The sequence below is a fragment of the Anopheles coluzzii genome, chromosome 3, assembly GCF_943734685.1.
Source record: "Anopheles coluzzii chromosome 3, AcolN3, whole genome shotgun sequence".
Taxonomy (NCBI): domain Eukaryota; kingdom Metazoa; phylum Arthropoda; class Insecta; order Diptera; family Culicidae; genus Anopheles; species Anopheles coluzzii.
Genome location: NC_064671.1, coordinates 74,996,075 through 75,017,178, shown reverse-complemented (window position 1 = coordinate 75,017,178; position 21,104 = coordinate 74,996,075). Strand labels below are relative to the sequence as shown.

General features: G+C 47.9%; 2 protein-coding genes across 18 annotated transcripts in view; one reads left to right on the top strand and one right to left on the bottom strand.

Moving 5' to 3' along the window:
- Nucleotides 1–14,132, top strand: part of LOC120959852 (disco-interacting protein 2) — a 164,281-nt gene extending 150,149 nt beyond the window's left edge. For 15 of the 17 annotated variants that reach the window (XM_049610297.1, XM_040383549.2, XM_049610296.1 and 12 more), the window contains 12 exons: nt 271–1,285; nt 1,589–2,547; nt 2,629–2,765; nt 2,833–3,388; nt 6,733–6,953; nt 7,072–7,537; nt 7,614–7,704; nt 9,432–9,594; nt 9,659–10,156; nt 10,224–10,460; nt 10,536–10,896; nt 11,949–14,132. In XM_049610297.1, coding sequence (XP_049466254.1) covers nt 271–1,285; nt 1,589–2,547; nt 2,629–2,765; nt 2,833–3,388; nt 6,733–6,953; nt 7,072–7,537; nt 7,614–7,704; nt 9,432–9,594; nt 9,659–10,156; nt 10,224–10,460; nt 10,536–10,896; nt 11,949–12,052 — 4,808 coding nt within the window. In that variant the 3' untranslated portion in view covers nt 12,053–14,132. The remainder of the gene's footprint in view (nt 1–270; nt 1,286–1,588; nt 2,548–2,628; nt 2,766–2,832; nt 3,389–6,732; nt 6,954–7,071; nt 7,538–7,613; nt 7,705–9,431; nt 9,595–9,658; nt 10,157–10,223; nt 10,461–10,535; nt 10,897–11,948) is intronic. The other 2 variants (XM_040383554.2, XM_040383543.2) reach the window with 1 other exon arrangement.
- A 3,795-nt stretch (nt 14,133–17,927) lies between these two features.
- On the bottom strand, nt 17,928–20,774 carry LOC120959713 (zinc finger protein 675-like). The gene is made up of 3 exons (XM_040383314.2): nt 20,597–20,774; nt 19,841–20,526; nt 17,928–19,761 (listed from the first exon to the last, which is right to left on the bottom strand). The coding sequence occupies exons 1-3, from the start codon at nt 20,738–20,740 to the stop codon at nt 19,620–19,622; spliced, it is 972 nt and encodes a 323-aa protein (XP_040239248.2). The 5' UTR covers nt 20,741–20,774; the 3' UTR covers nt 17,928–19,619.
- Nucleotides 20,775–21,104: the final 330 nt, after the last annotated feature.

The following is a 21,104-nucleotide window of genomic DNA, read 5'->3' as shown; positions in this document are numbered from 1 at the left end:
ACAACGTCTGATAAGATTCGACCCCTTTAATTAGAATTTACAACACAATGATCCATCTGCAAGCATCCTATTAGCTTCTTATCGGTCGATTTTTTTTTGTTTCTTGTAAAAACAGTATTTCCGTTTACGCCTAAATGTAGACTATTCGAATTAGAAGTTAAATAATTGAAGATCGTTAAATCCGTTCGGCTAAATCACAAAGCCAAACACAACCTAACTTCGTCCAACTTGTACTAATTGTGCTTTTGTTTCCGGTACCGCTATCCGCAGACTCCAGTACGGAAGACGAATCCATACCGGAGGAAGGTATGCTGGGAGGAAGAATATCGACGCCGGACCGGGACAACTACAATCTGCCCCGTGATCACATACTCACGCGGGAACCGATGAAGCTGCCCTCGGCCCGGGACCACCATCACCATCATCATTCACAGCCCCAGCCACTGCCCCAGCCGCCGCAGCAGAAGCAATCGTCTCAGCATGGTGGTGGCGCGCAACCACCAACCCACCGACCGCCGCAAACGATCCCAACGCAACCGATCAGCGTGCAGCAGCAGCAGCAGCAGCAGCACGCAACACTGTCGGACACATCGAGCGCCGGTTCGCCGCCGGCCGTGCACCGCTCAAACCACCACCACCAGTACCACCAGAGCAAACCGTCGAGCTACGACATTACCGAGCTGAACGATTTCCAGCTCAGCAGCGGCCAGCAGCAGCGCACGACACCGTACGCCGCGCCCGACATTACGCAGTTCAGTGCGAACACGCGGCGCGGCGCCGACCGGGTGACGCGCTACGTCAACCTGGCGAACCAGGAGCCGGGCGACACGAGCACGGCCGGCCGGTGGAAGGTGTCGGCCAAGATACAGCAGCTGCTGAACACGCTCAAGCGGCCGAAGCGGCGCCCGCTGCCCGAGTTCTACGAGGACAACGACATCGAGCTGGAGATAGCGGCCAACCCGAAGGATCCGAACGCGCCGAAACCGGAGGGCAGCGTGATGACGCCGGTGCACGGCGAGCAGCTGATCGTGCCATCCGGGTTGCCGCGCACGCTCGAGGCCGCCCTGCAGCGGTACGGTACGAGCTCGTTCAAGGCGCCGATGGCGACCGTGCTCGACCCGAACGGCAAGATGACGACCACGCTCACGTACGGCAAGCTGCTGTCGCGGGCGCAAAAGATTGCGTACGCTCTCTCGACCAAGGTGTTCAGCAAGGGGCCGGAGCAGGTAGCACTCAAGCCGGGCGACCGAGTTGCGCTCGTCTACCCCAACAGTGACCCACTGAAGTAAGTGTATTGGGAATGGTAACGATTCTCGTAGAGCCGGTCTCGTAGTACAGTCGTCAACTCGTACGACTTAACAACATGCCCGTCCTGGGTTCAATCCCTAAATAGACCGTGCCGCCATACGTAGGACTGACTATCCTGCTATGGGGGGAAATCATTTAGTCACTGAAAGCCAAGCCCACAAGTGGTAAAGGCAGGCCTTGACCGACAACGGTTGTTGAGCCAACGAGAAGAAGAAGAACGATTCTCGAGAGAGTGATATGTTTTAATGGGGCGTTTTCCCGTTTTTTTTTTGTTTTCCAGCTTCCTGACCGCCTGGTACGGTTGCATGTTTCGTGGGCTTGTGCCGCTCCCGATCGAGCTGCCGCTGTCGAGTTCGGATTCGCCACCGCAGCAGGTTGGCTTTCTGCTCAGCTCGTGCGGCGTGCACGTGGCGCTCACGTCGGAAGCGTGCCTGAAGGGGCTGCCGAAATCATCCACCGGCGAGGTGGCCAAGCTGAAGGGCTGGCCCCGGCTGCACTGGTTCGTGACGGAGCACCTGCCGAAGGTGCCGAAAGACTTCAACACCAACAACAATCGCATCAGCGAAGACTCGAGCGCGTACATCGAGTACACGACGGACAAGGAGGGTAGCGTTATGGGCGTTACCGTAACGCGCCAGGCCATGATTAACCACTGCCGGGCGCTGACGATGGCGTGCCACTACACGGAGGGTGAAACGATCGTGTGTGTGCTGGATTTCAAGCGCGAGGTTGGCCTCTGGCACAGCATTCTCACGTCCGTGCTGAACGGGATGCACGTGCTGTTCATCCCGTACGCGCTGATGAAGCTGCGCCCGTCCTCGTGGATGCAGCTGATCACCAAGTACCGGGCGTCCTGCTGTCTGGTGAAGAGCCGCGATCTGCATTGGGGTCTGCTGGCGACGAAAGACCACAAGGAGATTTCACTGTCCTCACTGCGCATGCTACTGGTGGCGGACGGTGCCAACCCGTGGTCCCTGTCGAGCTGCGACCAGTTCCTGAGCGTGTTCCAGTCGAAGGGGCTGCGGCCGGATGCGATCTGTCCGTGCGCCAGCAGCTCGGAAGTGTTTACCGTGTCGCTGCGACGGCCGGGCCGGTCGGCGGCCGGAGGGTACAATCAGTCGGCCACGGGACGGGGCGTTCTGTCAATGTCCGCCCTGTCGCACGGTGTGGTACGGGTCGATAGTGAAGATTCGCTCACATCGCTTACGCTGCAGGACTGTGGTCAGGTTATGCCGAGTGGTATGTTTTTTCGTTTTTGCATTATGAGGATCTGATGCGATCAGAAAGGTTGAATTGTTTAATTTTCTTATCATGTTTCAGCTACAATGGTTGTGGTCAGCGCCGATGGTCCACCAGTGCTGTGCAAAACGGATCAAGTTGGTGAAATTTGCGTCACGTCTGGTTCGAGCGGTACGGCCTACTATGGTTTGGAAGGAATGACAAATTCTTCCTTCAAGGTACGCTTACTTTGCACTTAACATCCTGGAATGCAGCGCCTAAATGACACTGTGTTTTACACGCCAGGTTCAGCCACTGCTGGAAGCGCCCACCACCAAGGACGGCGAAACGATCCCGGGCAAACCGATCGGCGACGAGGTGTACGTGCGCAGCGGTTTGCTCGGCTTTCTCGGGCCGGGCGGGCTCGTGTTTGTCTGTGGCTCGCGCGACGGCCTGATGACGGTGACGGGGCGCAAGCACAACTCGGACGACATCATCGCGACGGTGCTGGCCGTCGAGCCGATGCGCTTCATCTACCGCGGCCGGATCGCGGTGTTCAGCATCAAGGTGCTGCGCGACGAGCGCGTGTGCGTGATAGCGGAGCAGCGGCCCGACTGCTCGGAGGAAGAATCGTTCCAGTGGATGTCGCGGGTGCTGCAGGCGGTCGATTCGATCCACCAGGTCGGCATCTACTGTCTGGCGCTGGTGCCGCCGAACCATCTGCCCAAGACGCCGCTCGGCGGCATCCATCTGACCGAGGCGCGGCGCCGCTTCCTCGAGGGTTCGCTTCACCCGGCGAATGTGCTCATGTGCCCGCACACGTGCGTCACCAATCTTCCAAAACCACGCGAAATTCACCACGGTACGTATACCGAACAGCCCCCCAGCCAGCACTTCCCTCGTCGGCCCTCGGAATCGAAACATTGTGGAATGTTACATTGCGGGTTTTTCGTAGTCGTCGTCACTCCCCTCTTCTTATCAGCACCATTCAATTTTGAATATCGCATCTTGTGTGTATTTGTATGCGTGTATATGTGTGTGTATGTGTGTGGCATCGATATTAGTGATGGGTAATCCGAAGCGTTTTCGTGAATCAACTCCGACTCTGGTGCGCAAAATATGAATCCGACTCCGAATCATAACCGGATTCGACTCCGGATCAGTTCGGATCAGTTCGGATCAATTCGGATACTTCTGGATCAGTTCGGAACAGTCCGGATTCGACTCCGGATCAGTCAGGATTCGACTCCGGATCAGCCCGGATCAGTTCGGATCAATTCGGATCAATTCGGATCAATTCGGATCAAATCGGATCAATGCGGATCAATTCGGATCAATCTGGATCAGTCCGGATCGGTCCAGATCAGTCCGGATCATAACCGAATTCGACTCCGGATCAGTCCGGATCAGTTCGGATCAGTTCGGATCAATTCGGATACTTCTGGATCAGTTCGGAACAGTCTGGATTCGACTCCGGATCAGTCAGGATTCGACTCCGGATCAGCCCGGATCAGTTCGGATCAATTCGGATCAATTCGGATCAATGCGGATCAAATCGGATCAATGCGGATCAATTCGGATCAATTCGGATCAATTCGGATCAATCTGGATCAGTCCGGATCGGTCCAGATCAGTCCGGATCATAACCGAATTCGACTCCGGATCAGTCCGGATCAGTTCGGATCAATTCGGATACTTCTGGATCAGTTCGGAACAGTCTGGATTCGACTCCGGATCAGTCAGGATTGGACTCCTTATCAGCCCGGATCTGTTCGGATTAGTCCAGATCAGTCCGGATCATAACCGGATTCGACTCTGGATCAATTCGGATCAATCTGGATCAGTTCGGATCAGTTCGGATCAGTCTGGATTAGTTCGGATTAGTCTGGATCAGTCTGGATAGTAACCGGATTCGACTCTGGATCAGTCCGGATCAGTTAAGATCAATCTGGATCAATCCGGATCAGTCTGGATGAGTCTGGATGAGTCTGAACGAGTCCGGTAGAGTTCGGTAGAGTCCAGTAGAGTCCGAACGAGTCCGAGCGAGTATTTTGAGCGATAGAGTCGATCCGACTCTGGAAAAAATGGTATTTACCCATCACTAATCGATATACCCCAATCGAGCTGAATCGATTATAGTAACTGTTCTTTCATAGAGCTAGCTCCTCGTCTTCACCATCAAAACGAGCTTGTATGTTTGACGTGTATGTGTGTGTCTGTGTGCTTGAAACGATAACTGGACAACACCATTACACACTATCCCACCCGTCATGCTTTTACTATATCACCTCCAGCAATATGCAAACGACATCCATGACACATTTCTAGAGCACAAAGCACTTCATAATGTACCAGCCGCTGCATCACAATTAATTTAAACGTATAACAATTGCATGACGGGGAACATATTTTAATATTAACGCGAGCGATACCGTACTGCGGAGATTAATTCCTCAAAAAAAAATAATAATATTCAAGTATGTTTCAATGGGTAAAGGGTATTATTTTTACTTTACAACATTTTAGCTATTTCATTGCACCAACACACTAATAACAAAACCAAATCACAATTAATTCGGTGGCGGAACCACAACATCGCTAGAGACGTGTGCATGATCATTTAGACTGTCGCTAGAATCTGTAGAAAACTCTCGCGTGTGCGTGTGCGTGTATGTTAGTTTCATTACCGAAAGGAGTGGCAGTCTGAAGTCACTCTTTTCCCTTTCCCTTCAAATCATATGTGTGTCCACACACTTGTCACTTCGCAAAGATCACATTTTCGGTGGCTCCTCCGGCATATCTGAAAGAGAAATTAAACCAACCGAACCAATTGTCCACCTTTCCACACCCCGTCATCATCATCATCAACACCTGCATCAATCTCCGTTTTTGGCCGTTTTTTCTTAATTTCAAATTACCGAAACCCTCCTTGTTTTCAACCATCCTTCAACCTCACACTCCCTTGTTGCGAATGCTTTTCTCTCCAGTTCCCCCCCTAGTCCCCTCTTTTCCAGAAACAAATTGGCGTGTGTAATGGTTTTTTTTCTTTCTCACAACAATCCGCGTTGATTGTGTATGTGATGTGATGTGTGCCATTGATTTCGTATAGTTTTTCATTTTCTCAAAATTAATATCATTTTCTCTCTCTCTCTCTCTCTTCTCTCTTTCTCTCTATATTAATTTTCTTTTCCAAAATGCTGCTCTCTCCTCACCAACCCAATAAAAAAAAAACAAAAACAAAAAACTAATTCATTCCAACAATCGCGCCTAAAACCGCCTAACAATTGCGATGCAATCATCAAATAATATTACTCTACTAATATCCCCCACAACAACAACAACAACAACAACATGAAATTGTGGTATGGGGTTGGCAAATGCTGTGCAAAACTACTACTAAAAAATTGTTGCACGTGGTTTCGTGGTGTTTCGGTTTTTTGAACGGCTGACCTCTGGATGGAACTAATAATAACAACCGCTCTGGTTTGGGGTTTAATTACGATTGTATTTTTTTATCGGCTTATCGACTGCATTGTGTCGAATGCACTTGATGGCATCTTGTCGTGTGATGTGTGTGTGTGTGTGATACACAATAATTCTAACTCTTCACCGATCATCATCATTCACAACATCATCACCTTACTGTCGTACACATCACAAAACAAAACGCTTTTCATACTTCTCACATGTACATATTACATTTATTCACATACACATTGTATACTGTTTTGTGTATAATTTAAAACTACTACACTGTTGTTGGACGTTTGTTTTGTTTTGTTTATTTTTTCAATGCGGAATATATTATGTATTTTGCTCACCACACATAATTTACAACTTCACTATTTATGGTGTCGCTGCTACAAAACACACGATCATAATCGTTTTGTTATTTCAAACAAATTGCACACAAAAACACAAACCATTCCGCATTTTGTTTGTTTTGCCTACACACTGAACACACTTGCGTCGCTCTTCTGCCTCTGTATGTGTCTTGTGGACATTTTTTATCTTGCGTCGCGTACGACAACGCTTTTACGCGCTTGACACGCGCCGACTTGATGATGGGCTCGTTTTGATCTCACCAAAAAATAAACGAACGATCACATTCTGTGCAAACTACGAAAACCCACCCACCGAAAAAAAACAAACAATCCCCCCCCCCCCCCCGTCCTCCCCTCCCCTATTTGCATACACTAAAATCAGGCTCTATCCAACAACTTCAAATTTCCGGAACGTCATCCTCATCGTCCGCCACGAACCTTGGCGGTGTGGCTGGACTCGGCACCGGCACTGGTACGGGCACCACCGGTACAGATGCCTCCGTTGGCCCTGCTTCGGTAATGGTCGGCAATCTGGTGCAGGGCAATCGGCTTGCCTCTGCCCAGGGCCGCGATATCGGTTTGGCCGACGATAACGAACGCAAGGTAGGTGTGACGATCGTCTCACGATCTCGCTCTCGCATAATTTCTGCAAATTGTGTTTTGCCCATTGTCCTTACTCCTTCTTTTTCACTCTCTCTCTCTCTCTGTAACGTGTAAACAGCATCAGCTAATTACGGGCGTGCTGCGATGGCGCGCAAACTCATCGCCCGATCACGTCCTGTACACGCTGCTCAACGCGAAGGGTGCGGTCGCGAAAACGCTCACCTGCTCCGAGCTGCACAAGCGGGCGGAAAAGATAGCCGCCCTGCTGCAGGAGCGGGGCAAGGTGAATCCGGGCGATCACGTCGCGCTCATCTTCCCGCCCGGGCTCGATCTGATCTGCGCGTTCTACGGGTGTTTGTATTTGGGCGCCGTGCCAGTCACCATACGGCCGCCGCACCCGCAGAATCTCATCACCACGCTGCCGACCGTGCGGATGATCGTGGACGTGTCCAAGAGCGGCATCATCCTGTCGATCCAGAGCATCATCAAGCTGCTGAAATCGCGCGAGGCGGCCACCTCGATCGATCCGAAGAGCTGGCCGACCATCCTGGACATCGAGGACAACCCGAAACGGAAGCTGGCCGGTAAGGAAGGATAGCTGAGAGATGACGGGGAAGGTGTGGAGCATTTGCTGTAATGATTTGTTTTCCCTTTTTGCAGCCATTGCCAACAGTACGCTGGATTCGACGGCCTATCTTGACTTCAGTGTGTCCACCTGTGGTCGGCTGAGTGGCGTTATCATCACGCATCGGTAAGTTTGTCGTGTGGAAAGCTTCGCTCATTTCGAAATACTTTGCCAATGCCAATTGTTGCACACATTTAAGGGAACAGCCAACGTATTTCATTTGTTTGAGATGGATAAAGTCACAATCAGTGCTGCAAAATGTCATGAGGATCACGAGATATTTGCCCACGAAACGAATGAACATATCCGTGGAAGCTTGATGCTCATTGCTGATACACAATGAAAGTGCGTCATGACATGCCGAATGCGACGTGCGAGTGATGCTCTGACTCGCAAGCTAAGCTTAATGCCGTCACAATCATAATCATGACTTTTTCTGGCTGGGTCAAAACAAGTGTCAAACAGTGCTGCCAAATGCCACTGTTTCAGTCAGCAACACTCATGACTGAAACGAAGTTCAAATCAGCTCACGTACACCACTGAGATGATCAGAGGTGAGACTCAAACAATTTGCGGATCAATCACATGCTTAGTGTCAAAATGAGCATGCTTTCTCACTCTGTCTGCTTTGATTGTCTGGTGTCGGGTCAAATAGAGCGAGAAAACATGCTCATTATGTTTCGCGGAACCACTCGCAAGCACCGCATATCTTCCATGTGTATCGTGATGATCACCGACAGAAAATGTCACGACCAAGTGACTGGTCAAGAGTTGGTTGCACTAAATGCCACCCAGCATGTGATGATCGCAACAACTGTTTGAGTCTCATCTCTGATCATCACAGTATAGTTTGTAACGCTGACATTATTTTGTTTCAGCCAGAAGTTGTCATGACTATGTCAGTGACATTTTGCAAAACTGATCACAGTCATGACAAAAAAAAAGTCGTGACATAGTGACTGATCAAGCGTTGGTCGCAAAAGTGTCACGAAGCATGAATTGGTCTCACCAATCGTTTTGAGTATCACCTCTGATTATCAATATTGAGTACGTGACGCTGACATGGATTTTGTTTGAAAAAGATGTTTTTATGACATTGACAGTGACATTTTGCTGCACTGGTCACAATATTCTTGTTATATGCTGCTAAAAATTAAAAAAATCATTTAAAAAAAATGATCTTTTTTATCTGGTTGTATCCTTTGGATCCTTTGGAGCTTCTTGTCACTTAGGGACGTGAGTTATTAACAACTGGGTTTTGCCTCGGAGCTCTGATTGTTGTCTAATAGATACAAGATGTTGCAGATGCTGAAATAGACGTATACGACGTCCACAAACTGCCTCACGGCGTCCGCTTTAGACGTAGCGGGTTGCCGTTCTTTGAACGCGCAAGCTCCTGAACGAAGTTGCTTTACTTTTTTGGCCATCACGGTTAGAGTTCGACTGATGGAGATGTCAAATTTTGTTTACTTACTCATTTATTGGAAGTGCAATTAACGTTTTGTTAGTGCGGGTTAAGATAAATCCATGTAAAATCGGCCATTTTTGTCCATTTTTTTTAAATGCAAACGTTAAGATATATCATTATACAGTTTACAAAATACAGTCTGAACTCACTGGTTGAACTTCGATTCCCTGCCAACTATTGAATATGTGCTCTTTAGGTGGCACGTTGCTCCTTTTAGTGAAATATGCAACAGAAATGCTCAATAATTAAGGAAAAATGCTAGCTGTTTCTTCAATGTTTTATAAATATTTAGAAAAAAAACAACAATATATCCGCAGTGTGCAATAATTAGCAAATTACCCAACAATAATGATTTGAAAATGTCCAACGTTTCACTCCCTCACAGATCCCTGTCGAGTCTCTGTGCCAGCCTGAAGCTTGCCTGCGAGCTGTACCCTAGTCGCCATGTAGCACTCTGTCTTGATCCGTACTGTGGCCTTGGCTTCTCCATGTGGACGCTGATCAGCGTGTACAGTGGTCACCACTCGATACTGATCGCACCGTACGAGGTAAGTAAATCGATGCCTCCACTATTTCACCATTTTCTTATCAAACTCTTCTAACCATTCCCAGGTGGAAGCCAATCCTAGTCTCTGGCTGAGCACGCTGTCCCAGTACCGGGTGCGCGATACCTTCTGCTCGTACGGCGTGATCGAGCTGTGCACGAAAGCACTCAGCAACTCGATCCAGGCGCTGAAGCAGCGCAACATCAACCTTGGCTGCGTGCGGACGTGCGTGGTCGTGGCGGAGGAGCGACCGCGCGTCCAGCTCACGCAGCAGTTCTGCAAGCTGTTCCAGGCGCTCGGGCTGAACACGCGCTGCGTCTCGACCTCGTTCGGGTGCCGGGTCAATCCGGCCATCTGCGTGCAGGGTGCCAGCTCGGCTGAGAGTGCGCAGGTGTACGTGGATCTGCGGGCGCTGCGCAACAACCGGGTGGCGCTGGTCGAGCGCGGTGCACCGAACTCGCTCTGCCTGGTCGAGTCGGGCAAGCTGCTGCCGGGCGTGAAGGTGATCATCGCCAACCCGGACTCGAAGGGCCAGTGTGGCGATTCGCATCTCGGGGAGATTTGGGTAGGTTCGCTTGTTTGTTTCTGTGTCGTCACATTGCTAATTGCGTCACAATTCATTTTGCTTACAGGTCCAATCGCCTCACAACTCGAACGGCTACTTTACGATCTACGGCGACGAAACGGACTACAACGACCATTTCAACGCCAAGCTGGTGACGGGCTGCTCGACCAACGATACGTGGGCCCGCACCGGTTACCTCGGGTTCCTGCGGCGCACCGAGTGCTCCCAGGCCGGCTCGATACTGGACGAAACCACACCGAGCATAGCTAGTCGCGATTCGGATACCGAATCAATCCATTCACAGGTGAGAGACGGACGCTCCCAATGAACAATTCCTATTCTCAAAATCATCGCCTGTACGCTCATCTTCTCACAACAGGGTCACAACACGCTCAACTCAACGACAAGCTCGAACGCGGGCGGCAATACAGTGGCCACGGCTGGTGGGGTGGCGGGCAACGAGCAGGAGCTGCACGATGCCGTCTACGTGGTCGGTGCGCTCGACGAGGTGATTACGCTGCGCGGCATGAACTACCATCCGATCGACATTGAGAATTCGGTGCTGCGCTGCCACAAGAAGATTGCCGAGTGTGCCGTCTTCACCTGGACCAACCTGCTGGTCGTGGTGGTCGAGCTGGATGGCAACGAGTCGGAAGCGCTCGATCTGGTACCGCTCGTGACGAACACCGTGCTCGAGGAACATCAGCTGATTGTGGGCGTCGTCGTTGTCGTCGATCCCGGTACGTGTCTATGCAATGGATTAGTGGGGGGGGGAGCTCGGAATCGGTTTTGTTTCCGTGTTCGGAATAAATTCCGGAGCAGTTTCCTATTATGGAATCAATTCCAATTCCGTAATCGATTCTGAAGTCGAATACGGATTCGAATCCGGAGTCGAATCCGGAGTCGAATCCAAAAATGAATCTGGAGTCGATTCCAGAGTCGATTCCGGAGTCGATTCCGGAGTCGATTCAGGAGCCGATTTCGGAGCCGATTCCGGAACCAATTCCGTAGCCGATTCCGGAGTTGATTCCAGAGCCGATTCCGGAGTCGATTCCGGAGTCGATTCAGGAGCCGATTTCGGAGCCGATTCCGGAACCAATTCCGTAGCCGATTCCGGAGTTGATTCCAGAGCCGATTCCGGAGTCGATTCCGGAGTCAATTTCGTAGTCGATTCCAGATTCGATTCCGAAGTCGATTCCCCGGAGTCAATTCCGGAGTCAATTCCGGAGTCCATTCCGTAGTCGATTCCGGAGTCGATTCCGGAGCCAATTCCTTAGCCGATTCTGGAGTTAATTCCAGGACCGATTCCGGACACGGAGTTGGCTTCGGTATCGGAACCGACCTGGGAATCGCAATTTGCTCTGGTAACGGAATCAGGTTTGACTTCAGAAAAGGAATTAGCTCTGGAATGAGAATCAGTTCTTGAATTGAAATACGAAGTTTCAGAAGCGAAATCAGTCCGGAAATCTCCATGATAATGGATCGTTTACAAGTACATTTTCCTTCTGATTTCCGGAGCCGATTTCGATTCCGAAATCAATACCGGAGCCGATTCCGGAGTTGATTCCGTTTCTGGAGCTGATTCCGGAATCGATTCCGAAAACTGATTCCGGACCTACTGAATCGTTTCCACGGAATCGGAATCGTTTCCAGAAAACTGCGGAATAGGAAACGTTGGAATCGATTCGGACGAAAACTTCATTTTTCCCATCACTACAATGGATGCCTTTTTGTTTTTTGTACCGAAAAAAAGAATGTAAATGAATGAATTTGCTCTCTAACTTTGTTGCAGGCGTTGTACCGATCAACAGCCGTGGTGAGAAGCAGCGAATGCATCTGCGCGATGGTTTCCTCGCCGATCAGCTCGACCCGATCTACGTTGCGTACAACATGTAAGCGCTGCGCTGCCCCGTGAAGAGCCGCTGCGGGACGTTGTTGCAGATGGAAAAGAGAAGCAAAACATGTGTGGTTGTGTGGTGTGTCAGCGCAATGAATGCAGAATGCAGAACGCAAAAGAAGAAAAACCAAACTGCCTCGGACGACGGGCTGCCACCACCACCAACCAAGTGCGAGTGAAGCCGTGCGGGAATGTATACAATACAGTGTGTCGTGTTCAGGGACAATTTATTTGCAGTACGATCTATATATATACATACATATATATATTGAGCGCTTTTGCTAGGCGATGATAGGTGGCGTGGTGCCTCCAATAAATTATAAAACACGTAACGGCAACAGAAGCACAATAGCAGAGAAGCACAGCAAAAAACGTCACATTTGCTCACAATTAATATACAAGTCGATTTAGCGCAGTGAGCAGTGAGAAAGATGAAAAACGGAGCGCTTAGAGAGTAGTAGTAGCCTGCCTGCGCAGATGAAGAAATAGTAATCTTGTTTAGTAATCAAATGATTCAAGGACGCGCGCGCGCCTATAATCGATAAAAGCGCCGCACCGTTTGCAGTTGATTGAAATGAAGCAAGCTAGAGACACGCACCTTTCTCCCCCCCAACCCTATTCAATCGATTACTGCCAACAAGGGGGGGAAACATTTGGGCCCCCTCGAGCTCGATGGTAGAGTGTGTGGTGTGCGCGAGGCGCATCGTAGTAGCCTGGTGCGAGAAGCATGTGGAAGCATGTACAGTTTTGCAAATGCAACAAAGCACACAGGAGCGAGCGTAGTGTAGTAGGCACTGGGCGACTCACATACTACAGCAGGCAGCACTGTTATTTTTCATCTCCCCCTTTTCCCAGTTTTGCCAACACCGCTCCGCTCCTTCTTCTTCACAGCCATTCACAGTCTCGTAGTGATGTGTAGTTAATTTTCTTCTAGTACGAAATATCTACCGTAATGTTGTTTGTGATTATGAAACGAGAAACGAGAGAGGGAAAGAGAGAGAGAGCGAGAGAAAGTACATCGTGCGATAGGTTTTAAGTCTGTCCTGTCCCTGTGTAAGGTGAAATGTAGCAGTAATCGTGTTGGAATAATTATTATCAATCGGATGAAAATGTAATCAGCAATCGGAAACGCATAGTAAGGTTTTGACGCTTTCGTGTCCATTCTTCTGTACATACCACCATTTATAAGCATTAATGACAAAACAAGAGAGGGCTGCAAAAGGCGGCATATACCCATCAACATAAACCATCCTTCTTCTACTTCGCATAAAAACACACACGCACACATTAAAGAAAAAGGAGACAATGAGGAGGCACATTGAGTAGGCGACGACGGTGGTAAACGTTTGTTGGCAGCGAAGTTAGTTCGAGCCTCTACATACTACTACATAGTACTACAACCCTTCGTAACACTCTCACTTTCTTTCTCTCTCTGTATCTCTCTAAGTCATTTGGTTGTAATGCGCCATGGCAGACTCTCGATGATGTGAACGACTCTATATAAATGCGAGCATATATACATTTAAATATATTATTGTACGTCCCAATACAGACCCCCCCCCCCCAACTCTCGTCCCTCTTAGAGTGTGTGTGTATACTTATTAGTGCGGCAGCCGCAGCGAAGGATTAAAACAAAACAAAAAGATAGCAGGTAGCAAGAGTTCTGTTGGGTTCTCAGTAATAGTAATAGCCACAGCGCACCGCCCTGATGATGTAAGCGTGTGCCAGCTGCGCGCGTTTTGTTTCGACTGTATTCAACTCTTCCCTCCACCCTTCCCCCCTCCTCCACCTCTCCCCCAAGAAAAACTGTGTAGATTTAGAGCGCGTTTCTTCTTCGGTAGGTTTACAATTACAGCTACTACCTATTACTACTACTACGAATACTATTACTATTACTACTACTACTACTTCCGTTTTTTGTGATTATTAAGGTATAGTGAAAAATGAAGAAAGGAAACAGGAAGGAATAGAATTATCTGTGTATAAGGTGAATTTAAGTAAGCGAAAGAAAAACAAACAAACAAACAAGTCAGTTTAAAGAAAAATACACGAAACAAATCTCTCCTTTTCTCTCTGTAATCTTGCTGCTTTTGTGTGTATTATTTTGTGACTCTCTCCATAGAAAGCGTTTTGGGTTGGAATTTTGTATGTGTGCTCTGAGGTGTGTATGTATGCTGCCCATTTTTGGAATTCTAATGAAATATTTTCTTCAGAAGTTTTCGTCCAATTGATGACCCATAGTTCGCCGTTGGAAATAGTCTTACAGGATTCTTATAGGCTTGCCTTCATTAGTAGATGACTCTTAGTGTAATTGGTTTGAAACATTCATTGTTGTTTTGCTTGGTAAATTTCTAAGCTTCGCCTCATTATTTTACAAATGTGTTGTAAACATGACGTAAAACACTTATTTTCATAGTTTCAGAATCCTTTTTACTCAATATCTTGTTGGAAATTCTTCTTTGCAAAGATTCTTGTTGGTTTTCCGCATTAGTACATCGTTTTTAGTACATCTTTCTTTCTCCATCAAGTACTAAGTAATTAAATAAAGAAAAAAGTAAATTAATTTTTTAAAAAATATGACATATTCCGTTAGAAAACTCTCTGGAGACACTCACACGTACTACACACTACACACAACAACACATTGACGACGATCCTTGGAATAGGGACAAAAAGAAAAACCGCAGGACCTGTTCAGCATTAGAAAGAAAAATAAAATTGTTTGATGAAAGAAAAACCACATTTTTATCGTTTTTTATGTTACATTTTCATTCAAGAACACGTATCAAATGTGTTTAAAATAAATGTATGTTTTTAACACTTTTTAAGATGAAATTTACAACGATTGCATCCCGGTACTGTTCTACTTGCACGCGGAAAGGATTCACACGAACCGAAGACGATTTCTACAAACCGCGCCGCCGCGTAGAGTCAACGAAAACAATCTATGAAAAGTAACAGGAGAGCAGCAATTAGAAGAGGATCGCTTTTACCAGTTTGGCTTGGGCTTCAATACCAGCTTAAATGGGTTTTGTATATACATGGTTGATGTATTTGATACTGTAGCTCCACCCCCTTTTTTCTAATATCCTTCCAATCAGTTATCTGTGTATCGCTTTCCTGTTATCACACTCGGAATGATCGATAGTGGCTGAGTGTGTGTGAGCCTTGATGGAGGGGAAATGCTCTCTCGATCTCTTTCTCTCTTTCCCTCGTTGCTAGTGGATTGCTGGAGTGATCAAAACGGGTGACCTAGAATTTTGACTTTCGGGAACCAGGAGCGCATCCAAATGGAGGAGGATGATGATCTCTCGTGAGCAGTTGCGTTAGTATACGATCTTCACACATTCATATCCGCCCAGAGGGGAAGTTGATCGACGGTAGTGTATGTGATGTGATTGCGGGCTGGTAAAGGATGCAAGTATACCGCTCTCTCTCTCTTCCATTCCATTTGGGGCCACCGGTATGTAGAGAATTCATTCTCGATCGTCCTGAAATTGGGACATTTGATAACAGGAGAGCATCCGACGATGGAGGTGATCTCTATTGATCAGCTGTGTTAGTATACGATATCACACGCGTACAGGGTTTCCCATGGAGTTTTTAAATGTTCTTCAATTAACATGTTTTATTAACTGTTTTCATTTTCGTTTCAAATAAATTTCTTTTTTAACTTAAAACGAGAGTTACTCTAATAACTGTTAGATACATTTTCAAATTTTGTCTAAATATGCGTCTATGCTCTAAAACCAATGACGAAATGCATTATTAGTTATTATGGTATTAAGGGTTGGGATGGCAAATGGTATCTTCCTTTAGGAGATTTGACAACGCCTCAATTGATCCCCGATCTCTCACGAATCCGCGATCCCGAATCAAAAGGCAACTGCGCCCAATAGGCTCAAATGTTTACAAAAAGGTCATCAATCCAGAACAAGTGCGTTGGAACTAGTGTTGGGCATTGTGCGCGAGTGCGCACTGTGCGCACAGCACACCTCATTGTGCGCACTACAAAGCACACTTTGTACTGTGCGAGCACACTTCGCACAGTGCGAGCACTTCGCACTTTTCGCACAGTGCGTGCGCACTCCGCACTTTACGCACACTTCGCACAGTGCGGGCACTTTTCGCACACTCCGCACAGTGCGAGCACACTTCATGCTGTGCGAGCACACTCCGCACAGTGCGCGCACTTTACGCACAGTGCAAGCACAGTCCGGACGTTTCGCACACTTCGCACAGTGCGAGCACACTTCGCACAGTGCAAACATATTTGCAAATTTCGTGCAGTGCTTCACTTTGTACTGTGCGAGCACACTTCGTACCATGTTATAGGAAGTCAGATGGTGTAGTACTGAGCATATTTAGACAAACCGCCTTTTAGCATTAGCATCAGTTAGCATTAGCGACTCCGATCCGTTGGTGCAAGGAGTTCAAGTCGGGGCGAATCAAAGGTCCATAAATCGCTTGCACACATTCATACCACACACATGCCCATCGCCCCCCCCCTTCCCTCTCTTCTCGCCCTGTCCCATGTCCCCTTCTCTTTGGTTAATTACAAAATTTGACTAGGGCAAGCCTGCGACGCGACAGTTTTCGCGTGATACCAGCTGTCTGTTTTATTGCACAATCGCAAATCGGTAGCTCCGAGTACAAGCACAGACACGATTCATCTCAGCCAAATTCAAGAGAAACCTCAACCCACTGGAGCGTCGTTTACCTACGACCTTCACAGTTCATAGTTGTTTTAAAGAGACGCGTGCTTGGTGTCAGCCGATTTTTCCTGATAATTTCTCCGCCGACGGACCGCTGTGTTGATATTGTGTTTCCGGGCCTTTAAATTTTTGTCTGGATGTGTTGTATGCTTGTGGTTGTGAAACGGGTTTTCGATGGTGGTCAAGCGCAGCGTTCTGTGCATTCGATTCTCGCAGAAAATGTCTCCGCGCAGTTTCGGTGTGCTCGTGCACTGGCCAACCACATAATTATGTTTCTCGCTCTACCCAATGCCTTGGGCCAACGATGATTAAATTGTATTGATTTCAGCTGTGCGCGAGTGTTTCAGCGTTCAGCGCAGCAATACAATTTAATCATCGTTGGTCCAAGCCATTGGGTAGAGTGAGAAACATAATTCATTGCCAGTGTGGCATGTTTTAATGCAAAAATTACTATTTTCACTCGGAGCCCTAGTCAAATTTTGTAATTAACTAAAGAGAAGGGGACATGGGACAGGGCGAGAGGGGGGGGGGGGGGGGATGGGGGGGGGGGGGGCGATGGGCATGTGTGTGGTATGAATGTGTGCAAGCGATTTATGGACCTTTGATTCGCCCCGACTTGAACTCGTTGCACCAACGGATCGGAGTCGCTAATGCTAAAAGGCGGTTTGTCTAAATATGCTCAGTACTACACCATCTGACTTCCTATAACATGGTACGAAGTGTGCTCGCACAGTACAAAGTGAAGCACTGCACGAAATTTGCAAAATATGTTTGCACTGTGCGAAGTGTGCTCGCACTGTGCAAAGTGTGCGAAACGTTCGGACTGTGCTTGCACTGTGCGGAGCATGAAGTGTGCTCGCACACAGCACACAGCATGAAGTGTGCTCGCACTGTGCGAAAAGTGCGCGCACTGTGCGGAGTGTGCGAAAAGTGCCCGCACTGTGCGAAGTGTGCGTAAAGTGCGGAGTGCGCACGCACTGTGCGAAAAGTGCGCACACCGTGCGGAGTGTGCTCGCACTGTGCGAAAAGTGCGAAGTGCGCGCACTGTGCGAAGTGCGCGCACAGTGCGGAGTGCGCGCACAGTGCGGAGTGCGCACACAGTGCGGAAAGTGCGCACAGTGCGAAATGTGCACCGCACACTGAGATGTGCGTGCGTGTACGCACAGCACACTCAATTGTGCTATTTTACCCAACACTAGTTGGAACCTTTTCGGGATGTTTTCTTTTAATAATTGTTATTATTATTCGGATTTGGACGATTTTGTGTGTTGCCGGGATTACTGCCATCGTTATAGATGCATTCTTGGGACCTATGACCTCCAGATTAGGCTTGGGCAATTTGATTCTTTTCAGTGAACGCGTGCGATGTAGTTCGTTCAGTATGATGAACTGAACGCGTGCGGTAGGTCAGTCGCTCAATTGGAGCTAAGTACCATTTTTTTTAAATATCATGTTTAATTTTATCGAGATTTTAATGCAAGAACTAAAAGTTATTGCTTTTAAGGCTGCATTTTTAATTATAAATACTGTCAGTCCGAGATACGCGGTTCATACATAACTAGGTAACTAGGTTTTTACATTAAACCATTTATGTATCACAATTCATGCAGAAAATTTGAAAATTTCTGGTTTTTAAGAGGTTCTAAAATTTTTGGTAAAACAGTAATTTATCTTGCATTTGAGAATCCTTTGAGCCAATTATACTAATTGCACACAAGAACTTAGAAAACGTAGCTCGAGAACAAACTGTATATACTTAATTTGATTTGTAATCTAATCTAAGCTAATCTAAACGAGTAAAATCTACAAGCTTTCTCTTTTATGTTGCTGTGCGCTTAACGAGTTCTTTTTGTGCGGTAGTGTGCGACTGACCCCACTGAATACGAGTGCGGCAGTGTGCGACTGAACTAACTGAACGCGCGTGCGGCAGTGTGCGACAAGAGCTCTTTTTGTGCGGTAGTGTGCGACTGACCCCACTGAATACGCGTGCAGCAGTGAGCGACCGAACTAACAGAACGCGCGTGCGGCAGTGTGCGACAAGAGTTCTTTTTGTGCGGTAGTGTGCGACTGACCCAACTGAACACGCGTGCGGCTGTGTGCGAATGACCCATCGGCTATGAGTGTTCTTTCTCACTCAGTATGGGGTCAGTGTGCGGCAGGAGTTCTTTTTGTGCGGCTGTGTGCGATTGATCAATCTGATCACGCTAGCAATATGTGCAATCTTTCTTGCGCAAAGTGCGATCGATCTTCTTGTGTCGTTGTGTGTGACAAATTCTGCCGACCCAAAACGAATGTTTTTTTTTTCGTTCAGTCTATGACACCGACAGTTATCTTGTATCTCTTTCAGAGCACATTTCAGTTAGTTCTGTATGCGTGCGGAAGACCTACCCGTTCACTTTTTCGCGTGCGGCGATCAACCGCACACTATAATGAACTGAGTGTGCGGCATAGGTCTCGCACAATTGTCCCATGCCTACTCCAGATAAAATCCTTAGTCAACCGGCACCCCAGAGGCTAAGCACCTTCTTACTTCATGTTAGCACTGGTTCTCGAGCTCATGGTCATGATATTGGCGATCTATTTCAATGAGTCCACCGCCATATCCACTAGATCCACAACCTTCAACATTCTCAGCATGAGGTCATATGCCTACCAGTACATCTGGTCCTGTCTGGTTGACCCGTTAGAGCATTTAACTACAGAGTGTCCAGGAGATGAACGTATCTCGGCAGCAACGCGCCAACATGGGGAGTTCAGGGCCATGTTTAGGTCCAGGTCCTGCTTGAAGTGCTTAAAATGGCAATACTTCGCACAAGACCGCAGTACAATTTCACCTCATGAAACAATGGCATCACTCCCCTTCCTCTTTCATGGTGTGCCGGCGTCGCTTATGAACATGCAAGTATCGTTCCCGCTTGAAAGCTTTACCGCACACGTCGCATTCATGCGGACGTCCATCGGTGTGCAGTTGGGCATGTTCCGTCAGGTGGTGTCTAAAACAAAAAGAAAAATTAAAACATGAATATTCTTCATCTCCGGAAAGCTCCCATTTACCCCCTGAAATGCACTTACTTTAGCAGAAACGCCTGCCCGCAAACATCACACCGAAACGTACGCTCCCGGTGTGCCAAGCTTTGGTGTTGCTTCCACTGGGACGAGGTGTAAAACTGCCGGTCGCAGAATTCACACGCAAACCCCGGCACACCCCGATGCTTGGCCAGGTGATACCTGAGCGAGGACCGATCGCAGAAACTTTCCCCACACTGCTCACACCGATAGTTGCGTATGTTCCGGTGTATCTTCAGATGCTTCCGCAAGCTAGCCAACAGCGCAAAGTGTTTGTCACACTGCTCGCAGGCGAAGCGTTTCGTTGCGTTGCTGTGCACCGGCATGTGCTTGCTGATCTGCGACACCAGCTTGCCGCACACGGGACAAGCTTTCTTTGGGCGGCGGGCGGGTTTTGATGCGGGATGTGTTTTTGTTGCTGCCTTTTCGGTTTCTAGTGCGACACTTTCCATCTCTTGTGCGGGTACATCTTCAATTGCATTCGGGGACGTTTCTAGCTGGTCATTAGCATCGTCCTCGAGCATCGGCTGAGACCCGGGATTACAATCATCCTCTACTTCATCAAGGTAAGCTATGACGCTTTGCAGCTTGTTGTAGACTTCCAGAGCAGTTGCCTCAAATTTGGAAAAATCGGCCATCCTTTGATGGCACCGGGCACAAACACAGTTGGGCAGTCCATCGTTCTCATCAACCTAAGGGAACAAAGGGAAATCGTTAAACTATACGCTAGGGATCGACCAAAGCTCCAGCTGCGAACCAAACCTTGGGCAGGAGCACATCAACAGCATCGATCAGGATTTCGTTTATGGTTGAGTTAATGAACAAAGGCACAATATCTTCTAGGGAAAGACAGAAGCGACACAAATTTTCAAAATTTAATCGCAAATCCACACAGTCGTTGTTCATAGTTCGGCGCAAAACTGTTTTCTTTTTCGCTTTGAATCGTCTTGTAAACAAATGAACGTCAAATCAAAAAATCAACTGACAGTTCGCAAGCACATTCCCAAAGGACAAAACATCGCGGGAGAAAGAGAGAGAAGTAAGAGATTGAAATGGGCGGTTAACTATGTCGTTTTGTCCTATAAATTGTTAGGTCGAGCAAAACAAACAAAACTATGCAAAATATAACTGAATTTTTAAACATGTTTTATACACAGGTACCACAAATTTACTGAACGACCACTAAACGGATACTAAATGACTCAAGCTCTCAACTCAAACGGAATCTAAACAGACTTCGTTTAGCAGACGGTGAACGACTGATGCATTC

Coding starts and splice junctions, on each gene's coding strand:
- LOC120959713 (XM_040383314.2), bottom strand. CDS start 20,740: ATGAACAACGACTGTGTGGATTTGCGATTAAATTTTGAAAATTTGTGT. Junction 20,527..20,596: donor TTGATGTGCTCCTGCCCAAG/GTTTGGTTCGCA, acceptor TTGTTCCCTTAG/GTTGATGAGAACGATGGACT. Junction 19,762..19,840: donor GGGCAGGCGTTTCTGCTAAA/GTAAGTGCATTT, acceptor TTTTTGTTTTAG/ACACCACCTGACGGAACATG.